The sequence below is a fragment of the Lontra canadensis genome, unplaced genomic scaffold (genome assembly GCF_010015895.1).
Source record: "Lontra canadensis isolate GAN:19392208 unplaced genomic scaffold, GSC_riverotter_1.0 scaffold13, whole genome shotgun sequence".
NCBI classification, from domain to species: domain Eukaryota; kingdom Metazoa; phylum Chordata; class Mammalia; order Carnivora; family Mustelidae; genus Lontra; species Lontra canadensis.
In genome coordinates, this window is record NW_022631007.1 from 1,164,264 (window position 1) to 1,184,723 (window position 20,460).

General features: G+C 58.7%; 3 protein-coding genes across 16 annotated transcripts in view; all 3 read left to right on the plus strand.

Moving 5' to 3' along the window:
- The window catches only part of SPEG (striated muscle enriched protein kinase), a 55,704-nt gene extending 47,607 nt beyond the window's left edge, over positions 1–8,097 (plus strand). For all 7 annotated transcript variants that reach the window (XM_032857285.1, XM_032857287.1, XM_032857286.1 and 4 more), the window contains 11 exons: positions 32–163; positions 2,762–2,878; positions 3,030–3,197; positions 3,313–3,435; positions 3,587–3,754; positions 3,861–4,488; positions 4,943–5,182; positions 5,271–5,494; positions 6,293–6,368; positions 6,551–6,700; positions 7,040–8,097. In XM_032857285.1, coding sequence (XP_032713176.1) covers positions 32–163; positions 2,762–2,878; positions 3,030–3,197; positions 3,313–3,435; positions 3,587–3,754; positions 3,861–4,488; positions 4,943–5,182; positions 5,271–5,494; positions 6,293–6,368; positions 6,551–6,700; positions 7,040–7,232 — 2,219 coding nt within the window. In that variant the 3' untranslated portion in view covers positions 7,233–8,097. The remainder of the gene's footprint in view (positions 1–31; positions 164–2,761; positions 2,879–3,029; positions 3,198–3,312; positions 3,436–3,586; positions 3,755–3,860; positions 4,489–4,942; positions 5,183–5,270; positions 5,495–6,292; positions 6,369–6,550; positions 6,701–7,039) is intronic.
- A 2,420-nt stretch (positions 8,098–10,517) lies between these two features.
- Positions 10,518–12,403, plus strand: SPEGNB (SPEG neighbor). Its single transcript, XM_032857961.1, has 4 exons — positions 10,518–10,645; positions 10,972–11,279; positions 11,894–12,035; positions 12,204–12,403. The coding sequence occupies exons 1-4, from the start codon at positions 10,518–10,520 to the stop codon at positions 12,340–12,342; spliced, it is 717 nt and encodes a 238-aa protein (XP_032713852.1). The 3' UTR covers positions 12,343–12,403.
- A 669-nt stretch (positions 12,404–13,072) lies between these two features.
- Positions 13,073–20,416, plus strand: GMPPA (GDP-mannose pyrophosphorylase A). 8 transcript variants are annotated; one of them, XM_032857294.1, is made up of 14 exons: positions 13,073–13,174; positions 14,021–14,080; positions 14,185–14,282; positions 15,202–15,305; positions 15,562–15,748; positions 16,104–16,163; positions 17,487–17,617; positions 18,308–18,322; positions 18,689–18,823; positions 18,927–19,024; positions 19,197–19,243; positions 19,439–19,531; positions 19,627–19,795; positions 20,112–20,416. In XM_032857294.1, exons 2-14 carry the CDS (start codon positions 14,041–14,043, stop codon positions 20,210–20,212), a joined length of 1,278 nt encoding a protein of 425 aa, XP_032713185.1. In that variant the 5' UTR covers positions 13,073–13,174; positions 14,021–14,040; the 3' UTR covers positions 20,213–20,416. The 8 variants fall into 8 exon arrangements, with proteins under 8 accessions (XP_032713185.1, XP_032713191.1, XP_032713187.1 ...); XM_032857296.1 differs by having other exon boundaries at positions 13,101–13,180; XM_032857298.1 differs by having other exon boundaries at positions 13,126–13,174; positions 14,026–14,080.
- The last annotated feature ends 44 nt before the right edge of the window (positions 20,417–20,460 follow it).

Sequence of the window (20,460 nt, forward strand, 5' to 3'; positions counted from 1 at the left end):
GGCCAGTGCGTCTGGGTCTGGGTCTTCACAGCTCCCGGGGAAGGCCGAAGCCGGCGGCGCTGGGGCCTCTCAAGGCTACGAAAGGAAAAGGGCTATTCACAGCCAAACCTCTCTGACAGTGTTCAGGAAGATTTGGGTCACCAGTATGTGCGCAGTGAGTCGGGTAAGAGGCCTGCTGGGTGAGTAGCTGCCTCCCTGCCCCAGGGGCAGTCACTGCTGGGTGTGAGACCCCCTTGAAGAGCCCTGGCCGTAGCAGAAGGGACCAGAGATCAGGAAAACAGCAATAATAACAGAATTAACTAATTCCACGAACTAGAGATGCTGAGGTTCCTAGTACGCGTTTCTCCTTACCACGGTCACTGTTTTCCTGGTGAGAAAGCAGCCTGAGCCTCGTTAGGAGCTCGGCCAAGTCACAGAGCTGCTATAGTATGCGGCAGCAGCCAGGGGCCTGGGCTGTGTGGTCCCCTGCAGCCAGACCCCAGAGGTGGCTTTGGGACGCCAGATTTACACCTTCCTTTGGCTAGCCTCCTCCCTCCCGAGAGACACTCAGAGGCTGTAACAGGGCGTAGTTCTGAAAGGAGCACAGGCCAGGGTGCCCCTGCCCCCAAAGCCCCGCCCCACATGTGTGTATGCTGGAATGGGCACCCAAAGACACTCTTTCTCTCCCAGCCCAGAGGCCCGCAATCTGGGTGGTGGCCCCAACTCTCCATTCCTCAATAGATCTGAACACCCTTGCTGTCCTTCCCCATCCTCCCTGCCCCTATAGGGGGTGGGGGGATGGGGGCGGCAAGCAGGCTTCAGGGCTCTTTGCTGAGGGGTGGGGGACTTGGGGTAGGCACTGCTCTGTTTCTCTGCACAAGTGTGCAGGGAGAAAGATATTCTCCACCTGGGGCCACCCCAGCTCCCTACTTGGGAAAGGATCATTACTCAGGGAGCGCAGGCAAAGGCTTCATGGGGCCAGGCAGCCCAGAGCAGTGGGCCGACCGGAGTAGGCCCTCCAGGCCAGACTGTGCAGGATCTTTATCCATCCCCAGTTTCCTAATAGAACTCCCCAGCACTGCTCCCACCGTGCCTCTGCTGAGTTTGGGGTAACCAGGTCCAGCTCTGGCCAGGGGAGCTTGGGTGTCTTCCCCAAAGCAGGGGGAGCTGTAGCAAGCAAGGAGGGAGGAAGGAGGCCAGCCCATGGGGGCAGGTGTGGAAAAGGTGAGAAAAGAAAGAGAGAAGCCAGCCCTGAGGCCTGGGGACAGCTGAGTCCTTCCCACTGGGGCTCCTCTCCCAGCTCCATTTTGCTTGTGCGGCTGATTTCCTGCCGAGGCAGTGTCCCCTTACCTTATCCTCTTTTCCTCCCTGCAGGAAGAAGGCTGTCCCTATGTACTTTACCAATTAGGGTTGGCCTCTGGGGGAATAGGGCCGGGACTGGCAGGGCTGAGCTGGGGTCACCTTTCACCTCTCCTCCCAGCCCGCCCCCTCTCCCCCTACCCAGTACCCTTGCTTGGTCAGGAGGCAGCCGTGGGTGAAACTATATTTACTTTGCGTCGTTGGACCCTTGGTGTGGGACCCTTCCTCGGGGAACACTGGGGTGGAGCACGAAACTGGGGGAAAGGTCATGCTGGCTCTCCTGATACTCACTGCTGCAGAGCGTTTCTCCCCTGCCCAGCTTATCCCCACCTCCACTCCCAGTTCCTCAGACAGGCAGTAGCTGGGGCTCCCAAATGTGTGGACCCCTCAGCTCTCTCTGCCCCCCCTTACCCCACGCCCCCAGTGGCTGGGACCAGATTGAGAGTTTTCTAAAGAGACTTCCCAGGGAGCAGGAAGGCAAATCCTCAAAACACCAAAGAGCCACCTGGCCTGCAGAAATGCAGGGAAGACCTTGGCCTGTCCACAGCCCAGCCGTGGTCGCATTCACCAGCGGGAGGCCTGCTTTGCTGGAAGAGCCTCTTTTTCTGGCGGGTCTGTCTCTAGCTCCTCTCCTGAGCACATCAGCAATAGGAGCTAACCCTTAGGCGCACCGGCCATATGTTAGACACACGCGAAGCCCCTCCCATAGCTCTCAATCCTCACAGCAAGCCTAGAGCTTCGTGTTACGGTTTCCCTCCGTTTACAGAAAAATACATGGTCCAAGGTCGTTCAGGTGCTGTCTCTTGTCCCTGCAGAAGCTCTCACTACTTAGCTGACCTGAAAGAGTATGTATGTGGTCCAAGGCTATGTCCCCAGACCCCAGGTGGGACGAGGGGTTGGGGAGGCTGACACACTTCTAAGGTGTGCCCTGAATTTGCCTTGACTTTAGGTCTTTGGAGACGACACATTTTGATTGAATGTAACGTTCAATCCCAGGAGTCTCAGCTCAGGTCACTGGCTCCTGCTACTTGCCCTGTGGTGCCTCAGGGGGAGTGGGTATTACGGAATCTTAATCAGCATAGTGCTTCCATATTTGTTTTTATTTTACTTAACCCATGCTTATAGAGCCCTCACGTAGTGCCAGGCCCTGCTCCGGGCGGTTCACATACAGCGGAGCTCCCAAGCATCCTCCGAGGTCAATGAAAGGAAAAGATAATTCTACACACTGAGAGAGTGATACTCACCCCAGAGAAAACTCTCGAAGGCACGGCATGGGGTTCTCCTTCCCACATCTGACTGGGAAGAGATCCCCTTTCCCTCTGCTCCCTGCTGGCAGCACCAGCACTCTCAGGCACCTGCCTCCCTCCATGGCCAGTGAGCCTGGGTTCCTGCAGATCCATGGCTGTCTTTGTCCTCCCCCCAGATTTCCCCCCAGTCTTCCACATCAAACTCAAGGACCAGGTGCTGCTGGAGGGCGAGGCAGCCACCCTGCTCTGCCTGCCGGCGGCCTGCCCTGCCCCCCACATCTCCTGGATGAAAGGTGAGAACTCTTCTCCCCCAGAGAGGGGGCATCTAGTGGGCCCAAGGCCAGGGGATGCTCCAGGGAGGTGGCATCTGTGGGGGGAGTGGGAGCCTGGAGGACCACGGGTGCTTTCTCACTCAGCAGCCCCCTGTGCCCCTCCCGGCCCTAGACAAGCGGTCCCTGCAGTCCGAGCCGTCGGTGATCATCGTGTCCTGCAAAGACGGGCGGCAGCTGCTGAGCATCCCCCGGGTGGGCAGGCGACACGCGGGGCTGTACGAGTGCTCGGCCACCAACGTCCTGGGCAGCATCACCAGCTCCTGCACCGTGGCTGTGGCCCGTGAGCCTGGGCCGGGACCTCGGGGGGTGGGGGCAGGGATGACACATGGTGGGTAGGGCTTGAAGGGCTCTAAGCTGAGTATAGGGGCTCACTGGGGCTCCCCTCCACTTGCCAGGCATCCCAGGAAAGTTAGCTCCTCCTGAGGTGCCCCAGACCTACCAGGACACGGCGTTGGTGCTCTGGAAGCCGGGAGACAGCCGGGCACCTTGCACGTACACGCTGGAGCGGCGGGTGGATGGTGAGGGACAGGGCAGGCGGGGGAGCAGGGGAGGAGGGGCGGAAGAGGCACAGGCTCAGGACATGATCACCCTCCCTGGGTTCCTCACGGATAGCCCTGGGAGCTTGGGCCTCCCCTTCTGTGGCCTCAGCCCCTCCTCCGCTGCCCACAGGGGAGTCTGTCTGGCACCCTGTGAGCTCAGGCATCCCCGACTGTTACTACAACGTGACCCACCTGCCAGTCGGTGTGACCGTGAGATTCCGTGTGGCCTGCGCCAACCGGGCAGGGCAAGGGCCTTTCAGCAACCCTTCTGAGAAGGTCATCGTCAGGGGCACACAAGGTCAGTGGGACGAGGTACGGGGGTGGCCAGAGAACAGAGGGGCCGCTGAGCGCCCCAGTTTCAGCCCAGGGGCATCAGGGTGATGCTTTTCTTTGTCTTCACTTAGATTCCTCAGTTTTGCCATCTGCTGCTCACCAAGATGCCCCTGTTACCTCAGGGCCGGCCAGGGCCCCGCCTCCTCACTCTCCTACCTCACTGGCCCCACCCCTGACCCCCAGCCCAGCTCCCACTCCCGTTCCCACTCCCCCAGCCCCTCAACCAGCTGCTCCTGGCCCCTCGCCTCCCCCAGCACCCCCCAGCCAGGCCTTGTCCTCACTCAAGGCTGTGGGTCCACCACCCCAGACTCCCCCACGAAAGCACAGGGGCCTGCAGCCTGCCCAGACAGCAGAGCCCACCCCACCCAGTGCCCAGGCCACCCCTGGTGAGCCCCAGTCTTCCGTCCCTGACACTGGGACCCCAACCCCAGCCTCTACCCTTCAGGGGGTGAAGCCAGCATCTTCCTCTACTCCCCTGTATATGGTAACCTCCTTTGTGTCTGCGCCCCCAGCCCCCGAGCCCCCAGCCCCCAAACCTCCTCCTGAGCCCACCAGGGTGACTGTACGAAGCCTTAGCCCGGCCCAGGAGGTGGCCAGCTCCCCTGTGGGTGGTCCCCACAGCTCTCCTGGGCCGGAGGGCACCACTCTTCGGCAGGGGCCCCCTCAGAAACCCTACACCTTCCTGGAGGAGAAAGCCAGGCAAGTGGGTCCAGGAAGGGAAGAAGGACCAAGGGGGGGAGTGAGTGGGATGCAGAGAAAAGACCAGACTGCCCTGGACTGGGCTGGGGAGGGGCTGGTTTCTGGGTGCCTGGCACTACTGGGTTCAAATTTCCTTGGCTGGCCCCATGCTGAGCTCTTTAACCATATGATGTCATTTACTCTTCACAACTCTGAGAGACAGAGAGATGGCACTATCATCACCCATTTCACAGACGGGAAAACTGAGGTTGGAAAGGTTATGGGATTTGCCTGAGGTACAGAGCCAGTGAGGGGCAGAGCTGAGCCACAGGCCCGGGTTCCTAGGATCTGGCTTCAGAGGACGCCCTCAAAACCACTGCATCCTTGCTCCCTGGGGCCCCCGCTCTCCCCTGCTGCCCCCAGCTCCTTTCCTCTGAGTGTGTGATGTGTCCCCCCCACCCCCCACCCCCAACAGGGGCCGCTTTGGTGTGGTGCGAGCGTGCCGGGAGAATGCCACCGGGCGGTCGTTCGTGGCTAAGATCGTGCCCTATGCAGCCGAGGGCAAGCGGCGCGTCCTGCAGGAGTACGAAGTGCTGCGGACACTGCAGCACGAGCGGCTCATGGCCTTGCATGAGGCCTACATCACCCCGCGCTACCTCGTGCTCATCGCCGAGAGCTGCGGGAACCGCGAGCTCCTCTGCGGGCTCAGCGATCGGTACCTGGGGGACCTGGGCACTCTGGTGGGGGCGTGGGGGAGCTGAGCTGGGACGTCACGGGCTTCGCTTGGCTATCCCCCCCCCCAGGTTCCGGTACTCGGAAGACGACGTGGCCACCTATGTGGTGCAGCTGCTACAAGGGCTGGACTACCTCCATGGCCACCACGTGCTGCATCTGGACATCAAGCCCGACAACCTGCTACTGGCCCCTGACAACGCCCTCAAAATCGTGGACTTCGGCAGCGCCCAGCCCTACAACCCCCAGGCCCTGCGGCCCCTCGGCCACCGCACGGGCACGCTGGAGTTCATGGGTGAGGGCGCCTCACAGGCCTGGGTCGGGGTTGGGGTGCGGCTGGGGCTCCCACTAGAGGGGCAGCCGCTGGGGCTCACTCTGTTTCACTCCTTCACGTGTCCTTTAGTGAGTGCTTGCTGTATGCAAACAGTGAACTCAGTCCTTTCCGTGACTTTTTTTTTTTTAATTTATCTTCATGGTAGCCCTGGATATTGGCATAACGTTATCCCCATTTTGCAGACAAGAAAGAGGTATAGTGAGGTTCCCTATTTGTCCAATATCGGGTATGAATGCTAGAGCCAGGGTTTGATCAAATGGGACAGAATCCATTGTTAATATACATACATGAGGGAAACCAGCTACCACTTAGCTAGTTCATCAGCTCTGCTCCTCAGAGTTCCTTTACAAGCCCCACTTCACAGATGAGGAAGTGGGAGAGCCAGACGGGCTTAGTACTTGCCAGCATCCCATAGCTAGGAGGGACAGGCCTGGGATTAGAGCCAGCCAGGCTGATTTCCACGGCGCCTCACCCTGCTGTTGGCCGTGTTCTTTGTGAATGGGCGCCCTACCTCAGAGGTGATCGGGGGGAGCTGGTACCTGTGTAGTTCTGGGGACCCCACCATTCCATACCTGGGCTGATTCCTCAGGTGGCCCCCACCTTCTCTGGGAGCCACCCCCACTCCCCTCCTGCCTGCTGGATCTGTGGTCTTGTGACCTGGGTCTTGTCCTGCTCCTCAGGCCCCCAGGGGCCTCCCTCTTCTCTCCCGCTCCCCTGCCATCGGGAAGCTGGTTCAGCTTGACCTCTGTTTCCTGTCAGCTCCTGAGATGGTGAGGGGAGAACCCATCGGCTCTGCCACAGACATCTGGGGAGCAGGGGTGCTCACCTACATCATGTGAGTACGCCCGGGCTACACCTGCCACCTCTCCCTGCTCCCCCCTCCTCCTGCCTCCCCCCCACATAGGTGCATGGCCCCGCGCAGATCACCGAGCCCCTCTGAGCCCCCACACTAATGTTCCCCGGGACGGTGAACGGACCTTCGGTGCACACGTGTCAACTGAGCTATCTCCACGACAGGCTCAGTGGACGCTCCCCGTTCTACGAGCTGGACCCCCAGGAAACAGAGGCTAGGATTGTGGGGGGCCGCTTTGATGCCTTCCAGCTATACCCCAACACCTCCCAAAGCGCCACACTCTTCTTGCGAAAGGTCCTCTCAGTACACCCCTGGTGAGTAGGCCCCGTACTTGCCAAGCCCCTGGCACTCCCTGCAACCCCAGACTGCCCTGGCCAGGCCTGAGCCAAAGAGCCCCCCCCCCCAGTTCCTCCCGGGACACCATGAACACCCCGCTCCACCACTGCTACCACTAAATGGTTGTTCTACGTGCCATTGATGCTTCTAAGCCCTGTGAGGTTGGGCAGAATCGCCTTCCCCATTCCAGAGATGGGGAAACTGAGCCCCAGGGTTGGCCAGGATCCCTCGCCCAGGGACACGGCTCCAGGACTGGGACCTGGGTCTGTGGGAGGCGAAATCCTCGCGGGCTCACCATCCCTGGTGGGGCCTGGCAGGAGCCGGCCCTCCCTGCAGGACTGCTTGGCCCACCCATGGCTGCAGGACGCCTACCTGATGAAGCTGCGCCGCCAGACTCTCACCTTCACCACCAACCGGCTCAAGGAGTTCCTGGGCGAGCAGCGGCGCCGCCGGGCCGAGGCCGCCACCCGCCACAAGGTGCTGCTCCGCTCCTACCCAGGCAGCCCCTAGCGGCTCGGACCACAGCCCGGCCTCGGGCTTCCACTCGGGGTTCCGCTGAGGCCGCGGGACATTCCAGGGCCCATCCCGAGCCACGCGGGCCAGGGGCTTCGGACACCACCAGCAGCAACATCCAGCCGGGCTGTTACCTCACGGACCCACAGGGACAGAGGCCCCAGGCTTTGCCGATGCCACCCAGGCCAGAGCCAGAGGGGGAGACCCGTGGGCCAGGCTGGGTGGGGATGGGGGCGTGGGAGCAGAGAAGCAGGAAGAGGGGCAGGAAGGGAATGGGGAAGAGATCAGGAAAAGAAGCCAAGGGACAGGGAGAGGAGACTTGAGGAAGGTTCTGGGGGAGAACCGACTGGGAAAGGTGTGAGTAGCTGGGGAAGAAGAAAAGGAAGGAGCCCAGGGTGTCGGGGCCATGGGCTGGAAGTGAGTGTTGGTGAAGCAGTGACAGGACACAGAGACAGGGCTAGGGAGCAGGAGCCAGCATGTGAAGAAGGGCAGCAAGGTGGGGGAAGGAGAGGAGAGGACTCAGGTGGGGTGGGTGGGTGGGCTAGCTGCCAGCATCCCCAGAAGGAGAACCTGGAGGGCTGGGGCTGGAGGTGGTGACTGCTGGAGCCAGCACTCTCCTGTCCTCCTCCAGCCCAGTGGAGGCAGCTCTGAGCACTCTGTGCTGGCCCTAAGATGTCCCCACCACCCCTCTGTGGCCTTCGCCCTTCTTCCCGTTCATATTTATTTATTTATTGACTTTTATGAAATTTCCCTTCCATCCAATTCCTATTGCCCGTGTTGTCCTGACCACCCCCCCCCCACCCCAGCCATCCAGCTGTCTGTCTGTCTGTCACAAGGAAAATAAAAATGGCAAGCTGCAGGACCTATGTGTGGTCTATGAGGAGGGATGGCTGGGGGAACGGGGTGCTGGGGGTACTGGGACAGGGGCATTTCGGCCTTCTTTGGACCAGGGAAATCTGATCTATAACAGCTAACACCTTCAGACTGTGGCTCCTGATCCTGAGCCTCCGGGGCCCCACATCTCCCTTATTCTTAGAGGGAGGAGGGACTTCTGACTCTCCTGAAGTTTCTGGAGTCCTGGCAGGACTCCACCACTACCATCTAACCAGACTCTGGTGGTCCCTCCCTCCTTTTGCATATTCTATCATTGCAACTTGGAGGATGCTGGGCTCTGCAATACACCAGCCCACACCCCAAGGCTGGCTCTGCCTCCTCTGCCGAGGAGACAGGCCAGCACGGATGGGGTTCCGTCATGATGATTGGCGACATTGTGATGATGGTGTGAAGGGCCACAGAAGAAACCAGGACAGCCTCTCATCCATGCTTTTGTGTTAGGGCACACGGGCCACCAGCTGCATGACACTCTCTCTGGTCGGCGAGTCTGCTGAGGTGGGGCCACAGACAAGCATCTTCCTAGAGCCACGGGACACATCAACCAGGACGTTCCTGTCCCTGTGGCATGCTAGGAGTCGGATGGGTGCTGAGTGTCCTTGCCTCCAGCTGCTCCCCTGCAGAACCACAGCATGCTCACAGGGTCCTACAACTGAGATGCCCTGAGTAGAGGTGGAGGGGAGGGTGGAGCCAGTTCTCCTTGTGTCCAGGGGGACACTGTTTCCCACATCTCCCCAGCTTGGAAACTCTGTTCTTGGCAAAGTGGAAGGAATAAATTCTCCTCCCACCACGAGCCAAGAGGGCTAGCGCTGGTGTGTTGCTGATTGAGTTTGAGGGCCCCTTGACTGTGGCCTGAACAACCTTTTGCCCATTCTCGCCCAGCCCGGCCTCTTTGGCCTCTCAGGACCCCGGGGAAGAGGCAAGCCCCATCATCATGAAATAACAGGATGTTCAAGTCAGCTGGAAGGGACTAGAGAGGGGTCTTGCCCACCTATCATTTTAGCGATGAAGATACACAGTTTACCTGTGAGAATCTTTAATCCCCTACTCACCACAAGTGTTTTCATATAAAAATGAGGTGCCCGGACTCATATCTTGATAAATGGTAAAATTCCTCTCCCATCCCCATTCTGATCTTGAGCTCCCTTCCCATCTCCATTGAAAATGGCATGTGAACTGTTTGTTCCAAACCCGGAGGAGCAAAGGTAATTTATGTCTGCAGAGCTGTGTCAAAATTCCTCTGATCGAAAGGTGACAGCACTCCCCACCTGGGCGGGCAGTTACAATGTATGGAAGCAATGCTCTATCTGGTGTCATGGGTTGGGTAGCCTGGACTCCAGGCAAGTCCCAGAGGGGTGAACTGAACCCCTTCTCTTAGGCTGCCTGATGCCTCTGTGCACGCTTTTTGGGACTTGGGCAGACCTTGAACTCGGGAGTCATTATTAATGCCAGTCTCCAGCCAACAGTCAGACCCAGCCCAGTCAGACTGTATCATGTCACATGGAGGGAAGTGAGCTGGACTGCGGCAGTAGCGGAGAGATGCTGTTCTCAAAAATCTTTACCATTCCCTCTAGGTTGATCTCTGTTTACCGCCAGGGGGCACAGTTGCAGAAATGGCATCCTAGACTCCCAGGGCCTGGGGAGTAAGTGCTTCCGAATTGGTCCTAACAGCCACACTGCCCTCTCATAATTGGCTGGATGGACAGTGAAGTCCCTCCCCTGTCCGTGCTACTCTGGCTTCATTTGGGGACACCCCCACAAACACTTGCACCCTTTAACCAACAGTGTCCTGGGAATGGCACGTTGTCCAACTGTCTGGGGACTGACCAGAGCGCAAAGCTGCCCCAGCGGGGAGCTGAATTTCTTGCCAGCCTGGGCCCTTGTCTGATACCAGGAGTGGGAGGGTTATCCCCTGCCCTGGGAGGGGATGGGGCCGCATCCAGCTGCCCAGCTGTCCTGGTGCTGACATGAAGTGCACCCCAGAGCTGCTCGGGTTTCCCCCCGGGGCCTGCCCCAGCGGCTGAGCCAGCATCCCAAACATCCTCAGGCTAAATAAGGAGCCTGCTTAGGTCAGGGGGTGGGGCTGGGGTCCCCGGGGGGCTTGGGGCAATCAGGCCAAACAAGGCAAGGAGCAGAGCGATGTATAAAACCAGGGCCCTGGGCTGAGCACCTGCCCCTGCCCCTACTGTGCCTTCCGGAAGGGCTCTGTCCCACCTGCTACCCAGCTAGTGGACTCAAGCCGCGAGGTCGACCCGCCCACGGTGAGTCCCTATTCTCAGACCAGCCCCAGACACTCCCATCCCCAGGATGTTCTGAACTGACTGGGGAGAAAGGCTGAAAGTCAAAGTCTCTATGTCAGCCTAGACCTCATGTTTGTTTTGCACTCCCCAGATGTCCAAGGCAACTTCCGCCAAAAAAACAGCGGCTGCGGCCCCACCTCCGGGATGTACCCTGGATATCAACGACCCCCAGGTCCAGAGCGCGGCAATTCGCATCCAGGCCTCTTACCGGGGCCATAGGTGAGGGGGAGCCCGGAGTCCTCAGGAGGAGGGGAGCCGGAGCTGCAGAAATCGCCCTGCAGCGTGGGCGTGGGTGGGAGCGGAGCAGTGTTATGGACCGCTGGGGTCACTGGACTTAGGGGAGAGAGTTTGACGAGGTGTGGAAAGGTGGCCGACAAGATCAAATCATTTCATCAGGGTAACAGTTCAAGAACAGGGCCCCCCCTCCCTACCCACCCGCACATTTAAAGTTCTAGCGGGCCGAGGGGGCGGGGGCAGGGGATTCGGTGCTGGCGGTCCAGATTCGCGTCGTGGGAGCTCTGGGCCCTGACCCGGCGTTCGGATAGGTCCCGGAAGGAGCTTCGCGAGAAGGGGCCGCCACGAGTGCTGGAGCCGCTGAAGGACGTGGTGCTAATCGAGGGCAGCGCGGCCAAGCTGACTTGCCGCATTTCGGCTTTCCCGGACCCCTTCATCCGCTGGAGCAAAGACGGCAAGGAGCTGCGCGACGGGCCCAAGTATCGCTACGTCTTCGAGGACCCTGACGTGGTCGCCCTGGTGGTGCGCGACGGCGAGCTGGCAGACCTGGGCCAGTACAGCATCAACGTAACCAACCCCTTCGGCCAGTGCTCTGACTCGGCGCGCATCCTCGTGGAAGGTACGCGCGTTCCCCGTGCGGCGCCACCGCGAAGAGCAGCACCGCCTCCCGGCGCCGCAGCCGGGTCCCTCCAGCGAGCGCCCACCGCTGGGCCAGGCCGAGTCCCGATGGGGTTGAGGACACAGCCTGGGGCGCAGCGGTGCGCGGGCAGGCCAGCCCTTCCTGCCTCAAGATCCCGCCCTCACGCGCCCCCGCCCCAGACCGAGAAGTCCGCTTTGGGCTCTAATCACTCCACTCCAGTGCCCCAAGGTCACAGCGAGCCAGAGGCTGAGCCAGGGTTAGGGCCCAGGTCTTCTGGCTCCGCCCCAGGGCAGTGTTCACTGCTCGGAACTGTGTCCATCCATGGCACTGAGATGTGTAAACGCTCCCGGTCTTTCACTCAGCGTATTTCTTTTGATCCCCCATCCCACCGTGGGAAGGAGAAGGGCCGGCTGTTAGTCCGGTTTAACAGCGGAGGAAATGAAGCCCCAAAGAGGGTAGACTTGCTCAACGTCCCACTACGGGCTTAAATATATCTCATATTTAGGGCCGGGTATTATCTGGGGACGTGATGCCCCTGCTCCGCCTCACCCCTAGGGACCTTCCCCGGATCGCATGCCTTTCCCTTCTTCTAGTCCCTGCGAAGATTCAAAAGGGACCGGATAACACGAAGGCACGCAAAGGCACCACCGTGACGCTGACCGCGGAGATCATGGGCGAGCCTGCGCCTGACGTCGGCTGGACCAAGGACGGGGAGGACATCGAGGAGGATGACAGGCGAGGGCGGGGACCTGCCGTTGGGGAGGAAGAGGGCCCAGAACACCGGCGGGAGTGGGCCGGGGGCGGGGAACGCGAAGCGAGGACCAGAGCTGGCTAACCAGCCTGGCCCCGGGCGCCTGTAACCTGACCGCGGCCCGCCCTCCCCGCTCCCCCTCTCCCTGCCAGGGTGTTCTTCGAGATCGGCAGTACCACCACGACGCTGACCATTCGCCGGGCCACGCCCCAGGACAGCGGCAAGTATGAGGTGTACGTGGAGAACAGCCTGGGCATGGACCAGAGCTTTGCTCGCGTGGACGTGGCCTGAAAGGAACGCTCGGATCTTAACGCCCTGGCTCCAAGCCCTGGGGTGCGTGGGACCGACGACCCCCCCCTCCCCACCATCTTGCTTAATAAAACTGCTCTCTCTGACCCTTCGCGTGTTCTGGTTTTTGGGGACGCCGTTTCTTCTCCCCTGCACTCGCACCCACGCTTACTCCAGACCCACACACTAAGGTCACAGTATGTGGGGGTGGGAATGTTTGGAGAGTGCCTGGTTCAGTGCTTTACGTTACAGACTGTAAATCTGAGATAGGCTTTCTCTCACCCTATGGAGCTCCTTCATTTCCCCGCGGGACCGCGCCAGGAGCTCGTGACTCCGCCTCCTCTTTTTCCGTCTACTTCAGGCCCCACCCACTCGCCGCGGTCGGCTCCCTTGCCACGCCCATTTCACGGCTGGCCGCACCTCCTCTCGTCTCTAGGCCCGCGTCTTCCTGGGACCCTGTTCCTACCTTGGCGGCTACGCTGGGGCCCATTCCCAGACAGTTCAAAGTCCTAATCTCAGCTTCCCTCCACTGCCTCTTAGGCCCCACCCTTCTTCTCCTTAGCCCCGCCTCCTAGATCCCTTGGCCTTGCCCCTAGTTCTCCCATAAGTCCCACCTCCGTCCTCTCCTGTAGTTAGAAATAAGCGGGCGTTGGGCGGGGGGGGGGGGGGGGGGGGGGGGGGCGGGTAGAGGAGAGGGCTATGGGAAACGACGGGATCTTAAGAACTACTATTCCCGGCATACTCCGCGAAAGAGTTCTCGCGAGTCGCGAGAAGACACGTGCGCGGAAGGAGCAAGCAGTAGCGGGCGACAGAGCTGGAATAAAGGGAGCTAGTGGTAAAGGTTGCTGAGGGAGGGGTGGCGAAAGGGGTAGAGGGCAGGGGACGGCCCCTACACTGAGGGCTGCTCGGAGGTCCCGGCTGGCCCTTCGGAGGTCTGCTCCTGTGTTGGTCCCACAATTCCCTGGCTACGCGTGGCTAGGGTTTATTAGGCAGAGTCAATTGTGGCGTTCAGAGGGTCAGCAGTCATTGCTTCGATTCGAGTTTCAGACTTGCCTCCAGTATTGGGACCCAGCGGGAGGTAGATTCCGTGTTTGAGATGCCAAAGGAATCTGTCTTTTGATTCAGGGTTCATCACTTAAAGGTTAGTTTTAGGATTCAAATTCAGCATATAGGGGGTTTTTGCTTGGACTTGGGATTCACCAGATACGTTATTACTTAGGATTCCTTCTTAGGATTGCAGTTAAATGTGGGGCTCACTCAGGATTTGAGATTCAGTATTCAGGGTTCACTGTTGGGATCTGGGGCTTAACATCTGTAGCATAAGAATGGAACAGTTGGGAATCAGCGGGTATGGAGTCTAAGGTCTATTGCTGAGTATCTGAATATGCTGAATGTGTTTATGGCCAGAAGGAAGTCTGATGGATCAAATTATGGGGTGTGGATTTCAGGACTTAGCAGAAATCACTGTGGGATTTTAAGGCTGGTTGGAATCTGGGTTGGGGTTTCAGATGTATGGGATTTGTGAGATGTGTCCAAGGAGGGACTCTATTGAATTTCGGATTTACATCCTGTGAGAGGGCCAAGTGTTGCAATTTGCGGTTTGGGGTTTGCTTGGGATATGAGTGGGGTTCTTGGGCTGGGGTGTGAGATCTGAGCCAGATTTCTCTGTTGGGATTTGAAGTTTAGGTAGCAGTTGCCATCATGCTCAAAGCTGTGATCCTGATTGGAGGCCCGCAAAAGGGTGAGGAACCCAGGGAAAGGGGTAGGGAGGTTGGGCTGGACTGACTGGGGAATGGAGGCAGAGGGAAGCAGGAAGCTAAAATGTGCTTCTCTCTCCTCTCTCAGGGACCCGGTTTAGGCCTTTGTCTTTTGAGGTGCCCAAACCCCTGTTTCCAGTAGCGGGGGTCCCTATGATCCAGCATCACATTGAGGCCTGTGCCCAGGTAACCCCAGAGGTTCCCCCTCCCACATAGCTTCCTGTTCATCTCCTTCATGCTCTATTCCCCCTCCTGCCTCGTTGTGTTCGGACCAGGCATTACTCCGGGGACTACCATTTATACATGACAGTGTGAATGGTGTCCCTCGGAGCTGTGCAGTGCAGCTGCCCAGCTCTCTTCGCTAATCTGGTTTCTCATCTGGCCTCTTCATGTTCAGACTTCACTCCTATTTTTAAAGCATGGAACGCAAGATCAGGCAGGAATCTTCGAGACCATTTAAAGCTATAGCCCGAGGAACCTGAATGATAGCAAAGCATGGAACTCAAACCCTTGCTCACTGTGGAGCTAATTTCTTTATTGCTTTTGGCATCAGGACAGGCAAGGTTTTATCTGAATCCAGTCTCTGCCTGCTCTAAGGACTTGAGTAAATTCCTCACCCTTTCTGAGCCTTAGTTTTCTTACTGGTCGAATGGGGTGATTAAGCCTACTTTGGGGGGATGGCAAGATTTAAGAGATGATGTTGGTGAAGTGCCTAGTGCAATGTAGGCACTTGATAAATGGTACCCTTATCTCACACTGATCTCAAGCTCAGACTGACAGATAATAAATATGGGAGAAAATGAATGGATGATCTTTCTATGCAGCTTGGTAGGCAGGATCTTTCAAAGCTAGGGTGATCCTCAGATGCAGGGATGGGGTGGGCGAACAAGAGAATCATATAAGATTGAAAGATCAGGGACAGACTTCCTCTAGGTTCCTTTTTGTCTGGAGGAGAACACAGACCAGAGTGGTAAAGTGAGTGCGTAGGGGCCCCACAGCTGAGACCAAAGCTCTGGCCTCTGGACTCCCGGGCCAGGGGCTCCCCCAGTATTCTGTCCTATCAGATATGTTCTTTCTTCCTCCCAACCTCTTCCCTTCTTCTCAGGTCCCTGGGATGCAGGAGATTCTGCTCATTGGCTTCTACCAGCCTGACGAGGCCCTTACCCGATTTCTAGAGGCTGCCCAGCAGGAGTTTAACCTCCCCATCAGGTGTCTGTGCCGTATGGGGGGTATGGGGCGTGGGAGCAGTGCCCGAGGCCTCGGAGTTCTTGTGAGTGGGTTGAGTCAGCATGTGGCAGACTTTCCCCTTATATATTAGGAGGGTCTTATTTGGGAATCTCTGAATCCTTGAGGATATTGGCCTCAGACAGGTGTATTTCTGGGAGCAGGAGGAGTCAGGTGCCCAGGCTCATGCTATCTGCCTCTTCTCATCTCACTGAGCCGGCTTTGGGGTCCCTGGGGACAGGTACCTGCAGGAATTTGTGCCCCTGGGCACAGGAGGTGGTCTCTACCATTTCCGGGACCAGATCCTGGCGGGGGGCCCGGAGGCCTTCTTTGTGCTCAACGCTGATGTCTGCTCCGACTTCCCCTTGACTGCTATGTTGGATTCCCATAGACACCAGCCTCACCCTTTCTTGCTCCTTGGCACCACGGTGAGGGGGCCGGGAGGGCTGGAGGGGGTAAAGGGGGGTGATCCAGAGAAGTTCCTGGAATGCAGAGTGTCGAAGAGGCAGGGGCAGCTCAGAGCTAGAGGGGGAACGGCATCAACGGGAATGTGCCAGAAATCCCAGCAAGTAGCAGAGGAGGTGGTGGCGGTAGAGACCCTGAGCCCTTTGGCTGCTCAGAAGGAAGGAGGGGGAGGGCCGCTGTCAGTTCAACCCCTGCTGAAGGCCTGTCAGTGGCGGAAGTACGTGCCAGGTGCTACAGGGGAAGGAAAGAAAAAAAGAAAAAACAGACCTCACCGCCCTGGAGCAGGCGGGTCATTGTTTTGGTGTGTCTGTCTTACAGGCTAACAGGACACAGTCCCTCAACTATGGCTGTATTGTAGAGAATCCACAGACACATGAGGTGAGAGCAGAGACAGGGCTGGCTGGGTTCTTACTCTGTATCATCGTGCCCCCTCCCCTCTGCCTCTAGAGAATGCTAGAATGCTATTGGGTGGGCTCCAGTGCTGTCAGCCAGGTGGGCCATACCCTTGGCTGTTCATCTTCCATTCTAGGGAGACTGACAAAGAGCAGAGGCTTAAGAGTTAATTTCCATGGGTGCAGCACCCCGATGGCTGTATGCACGGTGTTCTGTGGGAACATGAAAAGAGGCCCACCCCAGCCTTGCCTGGGGGGGGCGCAGGGAGAGCTCCCTGGAGGAGGCAGGGTCTGAGTTGGGTTAAATTCATGGAGATGAAGGAGACAGGAAGGCGTTGCTGGTGGAGGGAATAGGCTATGCAAGGGCACAGAGGCAGGAAACAGTATGGGGCCTCTGGCATTCCAGAGGTGGGAGTGGGATGGCCAGGTGGAGGGTCTCAGTCCTTGTTTGTGAAACTCCCTGCCCTAAGCTCCACTTTCACACAGCCCTCTTATTTGTTCAAGCATTAGTATCAAAAATACACTTAAAACAGGCACACACAGGGGTGCTGGTGGGCTCAGTCGGTTAAGCGGCTTCCTGTAGCTCAGGTCATGATCCCAGGGTTCTGAGATCGAATCCCACACCAGGCTCCTTGCTCAGCAGGGAGTCTGCTTCTCCCTCTGCCTGCCGCTCCCTCTGCTTGTGCCATCTCTCTCTCTCTCTCTGACAAATAAATAAATAAAATTTTAAAAGAAAAAACAGGCACACACACATAGATATGTGCAATTTTTTTTTTAAGTTTTCTACTAGGCACCAGCTAGATATGAAAGAAACAGAGCCAAAGAAATAGAATCCCTGCCATTCAGGAACACCCCCCCAACACACACACACAGTGGGAAGGACAGTCAGAAATCAACCATGGCAAATGACACAAGGGCCACAGTGACGTGTGGCCAGAAGCCAGGGGTGCCCAGACCTGAGAAGGTCTGCGTAGTGCGGGACAAATACAGGTTCATGGAGGAAGTGGCAAGGTCGACCGGGTTTTGAAAGCTCAAGTTTTCCAGATGAATCGCTGAGAAAGGGCATTCAAGGGCTGTGAATTGTGCGCTTGGGGTGCTGGGAGGTGGGGACAATAAGGAGGGAAAAGGCATGCCTTTGGGATTTGTCGTGAAGGTGAAGGGCAGGAACTCTGCTTTTTAGGAAGACCGTCCTAGCAGCAGGGAGTATAGGCGGTGGTCAGTAGGTCTTAGGGGATGGTGGCAGGAGTGGAGGGTGAAGGGGGTGTGGGGAGGGGGCTTCTCTGCTGGACCCAGCCTGCTCTGTCCTCAGGTCCTGCACTATGTGGAGAAACCCAGCACCTTTGTTAGTGACATCATCAACTGTGGCATCTACCTCTTCTCCCCGGAAGCCCTGAAGCCCCTTCGGGATGTCTTCCAGCGAAACCAGCAGGATGGGCAACTGTGAGGCGGGCCCCATGGCCCTGTAACCCCAAGTCCCCCCAGTCACAGAGCACACCCCCACCCCCAGGCTCTGCAGGCTCTTCACCTGCTCACCTTCCTCCTCCCTTTTCTTTCCACTTGTCATCCCCAGCCAAGCCTTCCCAGTCCCCTCCCCTTCTAACCTCATTCTGTCCCTCTTCCTTATCCATCCCGGTTCCTCCTCTGTCACTGCCTGCCCACTCCCCTTCTGGTCCATTTCTCTCAAGCCCTGAGTGTCCCGGAGATGTCTTTTGGAACAGACAGCAACACGCACACTTGGACGCACACACGCTTGGGTGCAGAGACATACAGAGAGAGAGAGAGAGAGAGACACACACACACACACACACACACACACACACACACACACACTGTCAGGCTGAGGCTCCCCTCAGAGCATACCACATAGAGCCCTGCTGGCCACAATACCCTCCCCAGGTTATCCCTGTAAGGCCCCGGATCTGATAGCGGCCCCCGCCCCGTCCCTGTCCCCGTGGGTCCTGGCCTTCACTCCCTCCTCCCCACCTGGCTCCCTGTCTCATGCTCCACTCACTCCCATCCATCTCTGCTTCTCTCTCCATCTCTTCTGGCCTCTGTCTGTTTCTGCTAAGTTGGCATCTCTACCATCTCTCTCTCTCCCTCTCTTTCTGTGACTGTCTCTGCCCTCACCAGCTGTCTTCCTCTGGGGTGAGTGTCTGTGTTTCATTCCATCCCGTGAGAGGGAGGGTGGCCTGAGGTGGGGTTTGGAGGAGTGGATGGGGAGGAGAGGGAAATGGGGGGAAGCTACACCCGGGTGAACTCCCTGGGCCTGGGGCACAGATGGGGGATCAGTCCATGCCTGGGGGTCCCCTGGGATCACACCCCAGGTGGGGGTGGGAGGGTGATGTGGGCAAGGGTACTGGCAGCACTTCCTGGGACATGAGCATCCCTTTGGAGAAGATCTAGCCAGGCCTGGAGAGTGGGATTCCCTGGGATCTCTATCCCTGAGACACTGTGTTGGCCTCCTGGGTGGGCTCAGCTGGGGAGCTGATGTCTGCGTCTCCTCTCTGCCAGGGAGGACTCCTCAGGCCTGTGGCCAGGGGCAGGCACCATCCGCCTAGAGCAGGACGTGTTCTCCGCCCTGGCTGGGCAGGGCCAGATCTATGTGCACCTCACTGATGGTATCTGGAGCCAGATCAAGTCCGCAGGGTATGCCTCATGAGGTGGCTGGGGCACCTGGGAGCTGAGATTTGTGGGGGGGTAGGCACCTGCTCGCCCCTGAATCCCCCGTCCCCCTTTGTGGCTCCCCCAGCTCAGCCCTCTATGCCTCCCGCCTCTACCTGGGTCAGTACCAGCTCACTCACCCAGAACGCCTGGCCAAGCACACTCCCGGGGGTCCACGAATCCGAGGTATGTCCCCCTGCCCCCTTCCTCATCTTTGCCTCCAACCCCAGCCCCCTGTGCCCTCTGAGCCAGGACTCCTGACCTCAGATTCAGAGGTGAAGCCCCAGTCCCTGCCCCGCCCCCCACAACCAGGTATGGGGTGGGGTAGCTGCCCCCAGGTCTTCTCTTCTGCTTCCAGGAAATGTTTACATCCACCCCACAGCTAAGGTGGCCCCATCAGCCGTGGTAAGTGGGGGGCCAGGCTGGCAGGATGGGTGGGATGACACAGAGAACTTCTGAGCTCAGAAGGTGGGGCTCTGCTTTGTGGCCACCCATTGTGCAGGCTCAAGCAGGTCCCTTCCCCCTTACCTGTTCTAGAAGGGGCTGGATTCTGGTTTTTCCAAGGCCCCCAGGGCTTATGGTATCTGTTCCTCTCCACAGCTGGGCCCCAATGTCTCCATTGGGGAGGGGGTAACCGTGGGCGAGGGTGTGCGGCTCCGCGAGAGCATTGTCCTCCATGGGGCCACACTGCAGGTAGGCACCCTGTGGCTGGCTGGGAAGGGGTGGCCCCCGTGGGCTCGGCATCTGGGCCCTTCTCCTCCCTCACCACACACTGTCGTGTTTGGCAGGAGCACACGTGTGTCCTGCACACCATTGTGGGCTGGGGGAGCACTGTGGGGCGCTGGGCCCGTGTGGAGGGTACTCCCAATGACCCCAATCCCAATGACCCCCGAGCACACATGGACAGTGAGAGCCTCTTCAAGGACGGGAAGCTGCTGCCTGCTATCACCATCCTAGGTATGGCTTCCTCGGGGACTAGGGCTGGGGAAAACCTCCACGGGTGATGGCCTTGCCCTGTAGGGATGGGACACACACACGTGTGTGTGTGTACGCGCGCGTGTGTGCACGCGTACGTCTGCTTGTGTTTATTCCTTTAGCAAACATTGACAGAGTGCTTGCTGTGTGCCAGGCCCTGTTGTGAGTCGCTGGGAGTGTGAGGCCAGGGCGGGACGCCTCCCGGATGGCCGTGGCCCCAGCTCCTTGCCTCTGGCCTCCCCTCCCCACGGCTGCTTGTGGGGCCTTCCTCCTCTGGGTGCCCTCGTCCTGGTTGCAGGCTGCCGCGTCCGGATCCCTGCTGAGGTGCTCATCCTGAACTCGATTGTTCTACCACACAAGGAGCTGAGCCGCAGCTTCACCAACCAGATCATCCTCTGAGGGGGACTCCCAGAAGGCACCCCCCCCCAACTCCCAACTCCTACCTGCTCCCCTTGAGGCTCCTTCCTGCAGGGCCGGCCTCTGTCCAAAAGGACCAGAGGAAGGCAGGCAGGATCTTCACGTGCCAGGCGCAACGTGGGTGGCTGGGGGACTCCTGGCCTCCCTCTTCAGTCCCTAATAAACCTGGGTGGACCTTGGAGCCAGCACGGACTCCCGCTTGTGCCTGGGCTGGGGGTGAGGGCGGGGGG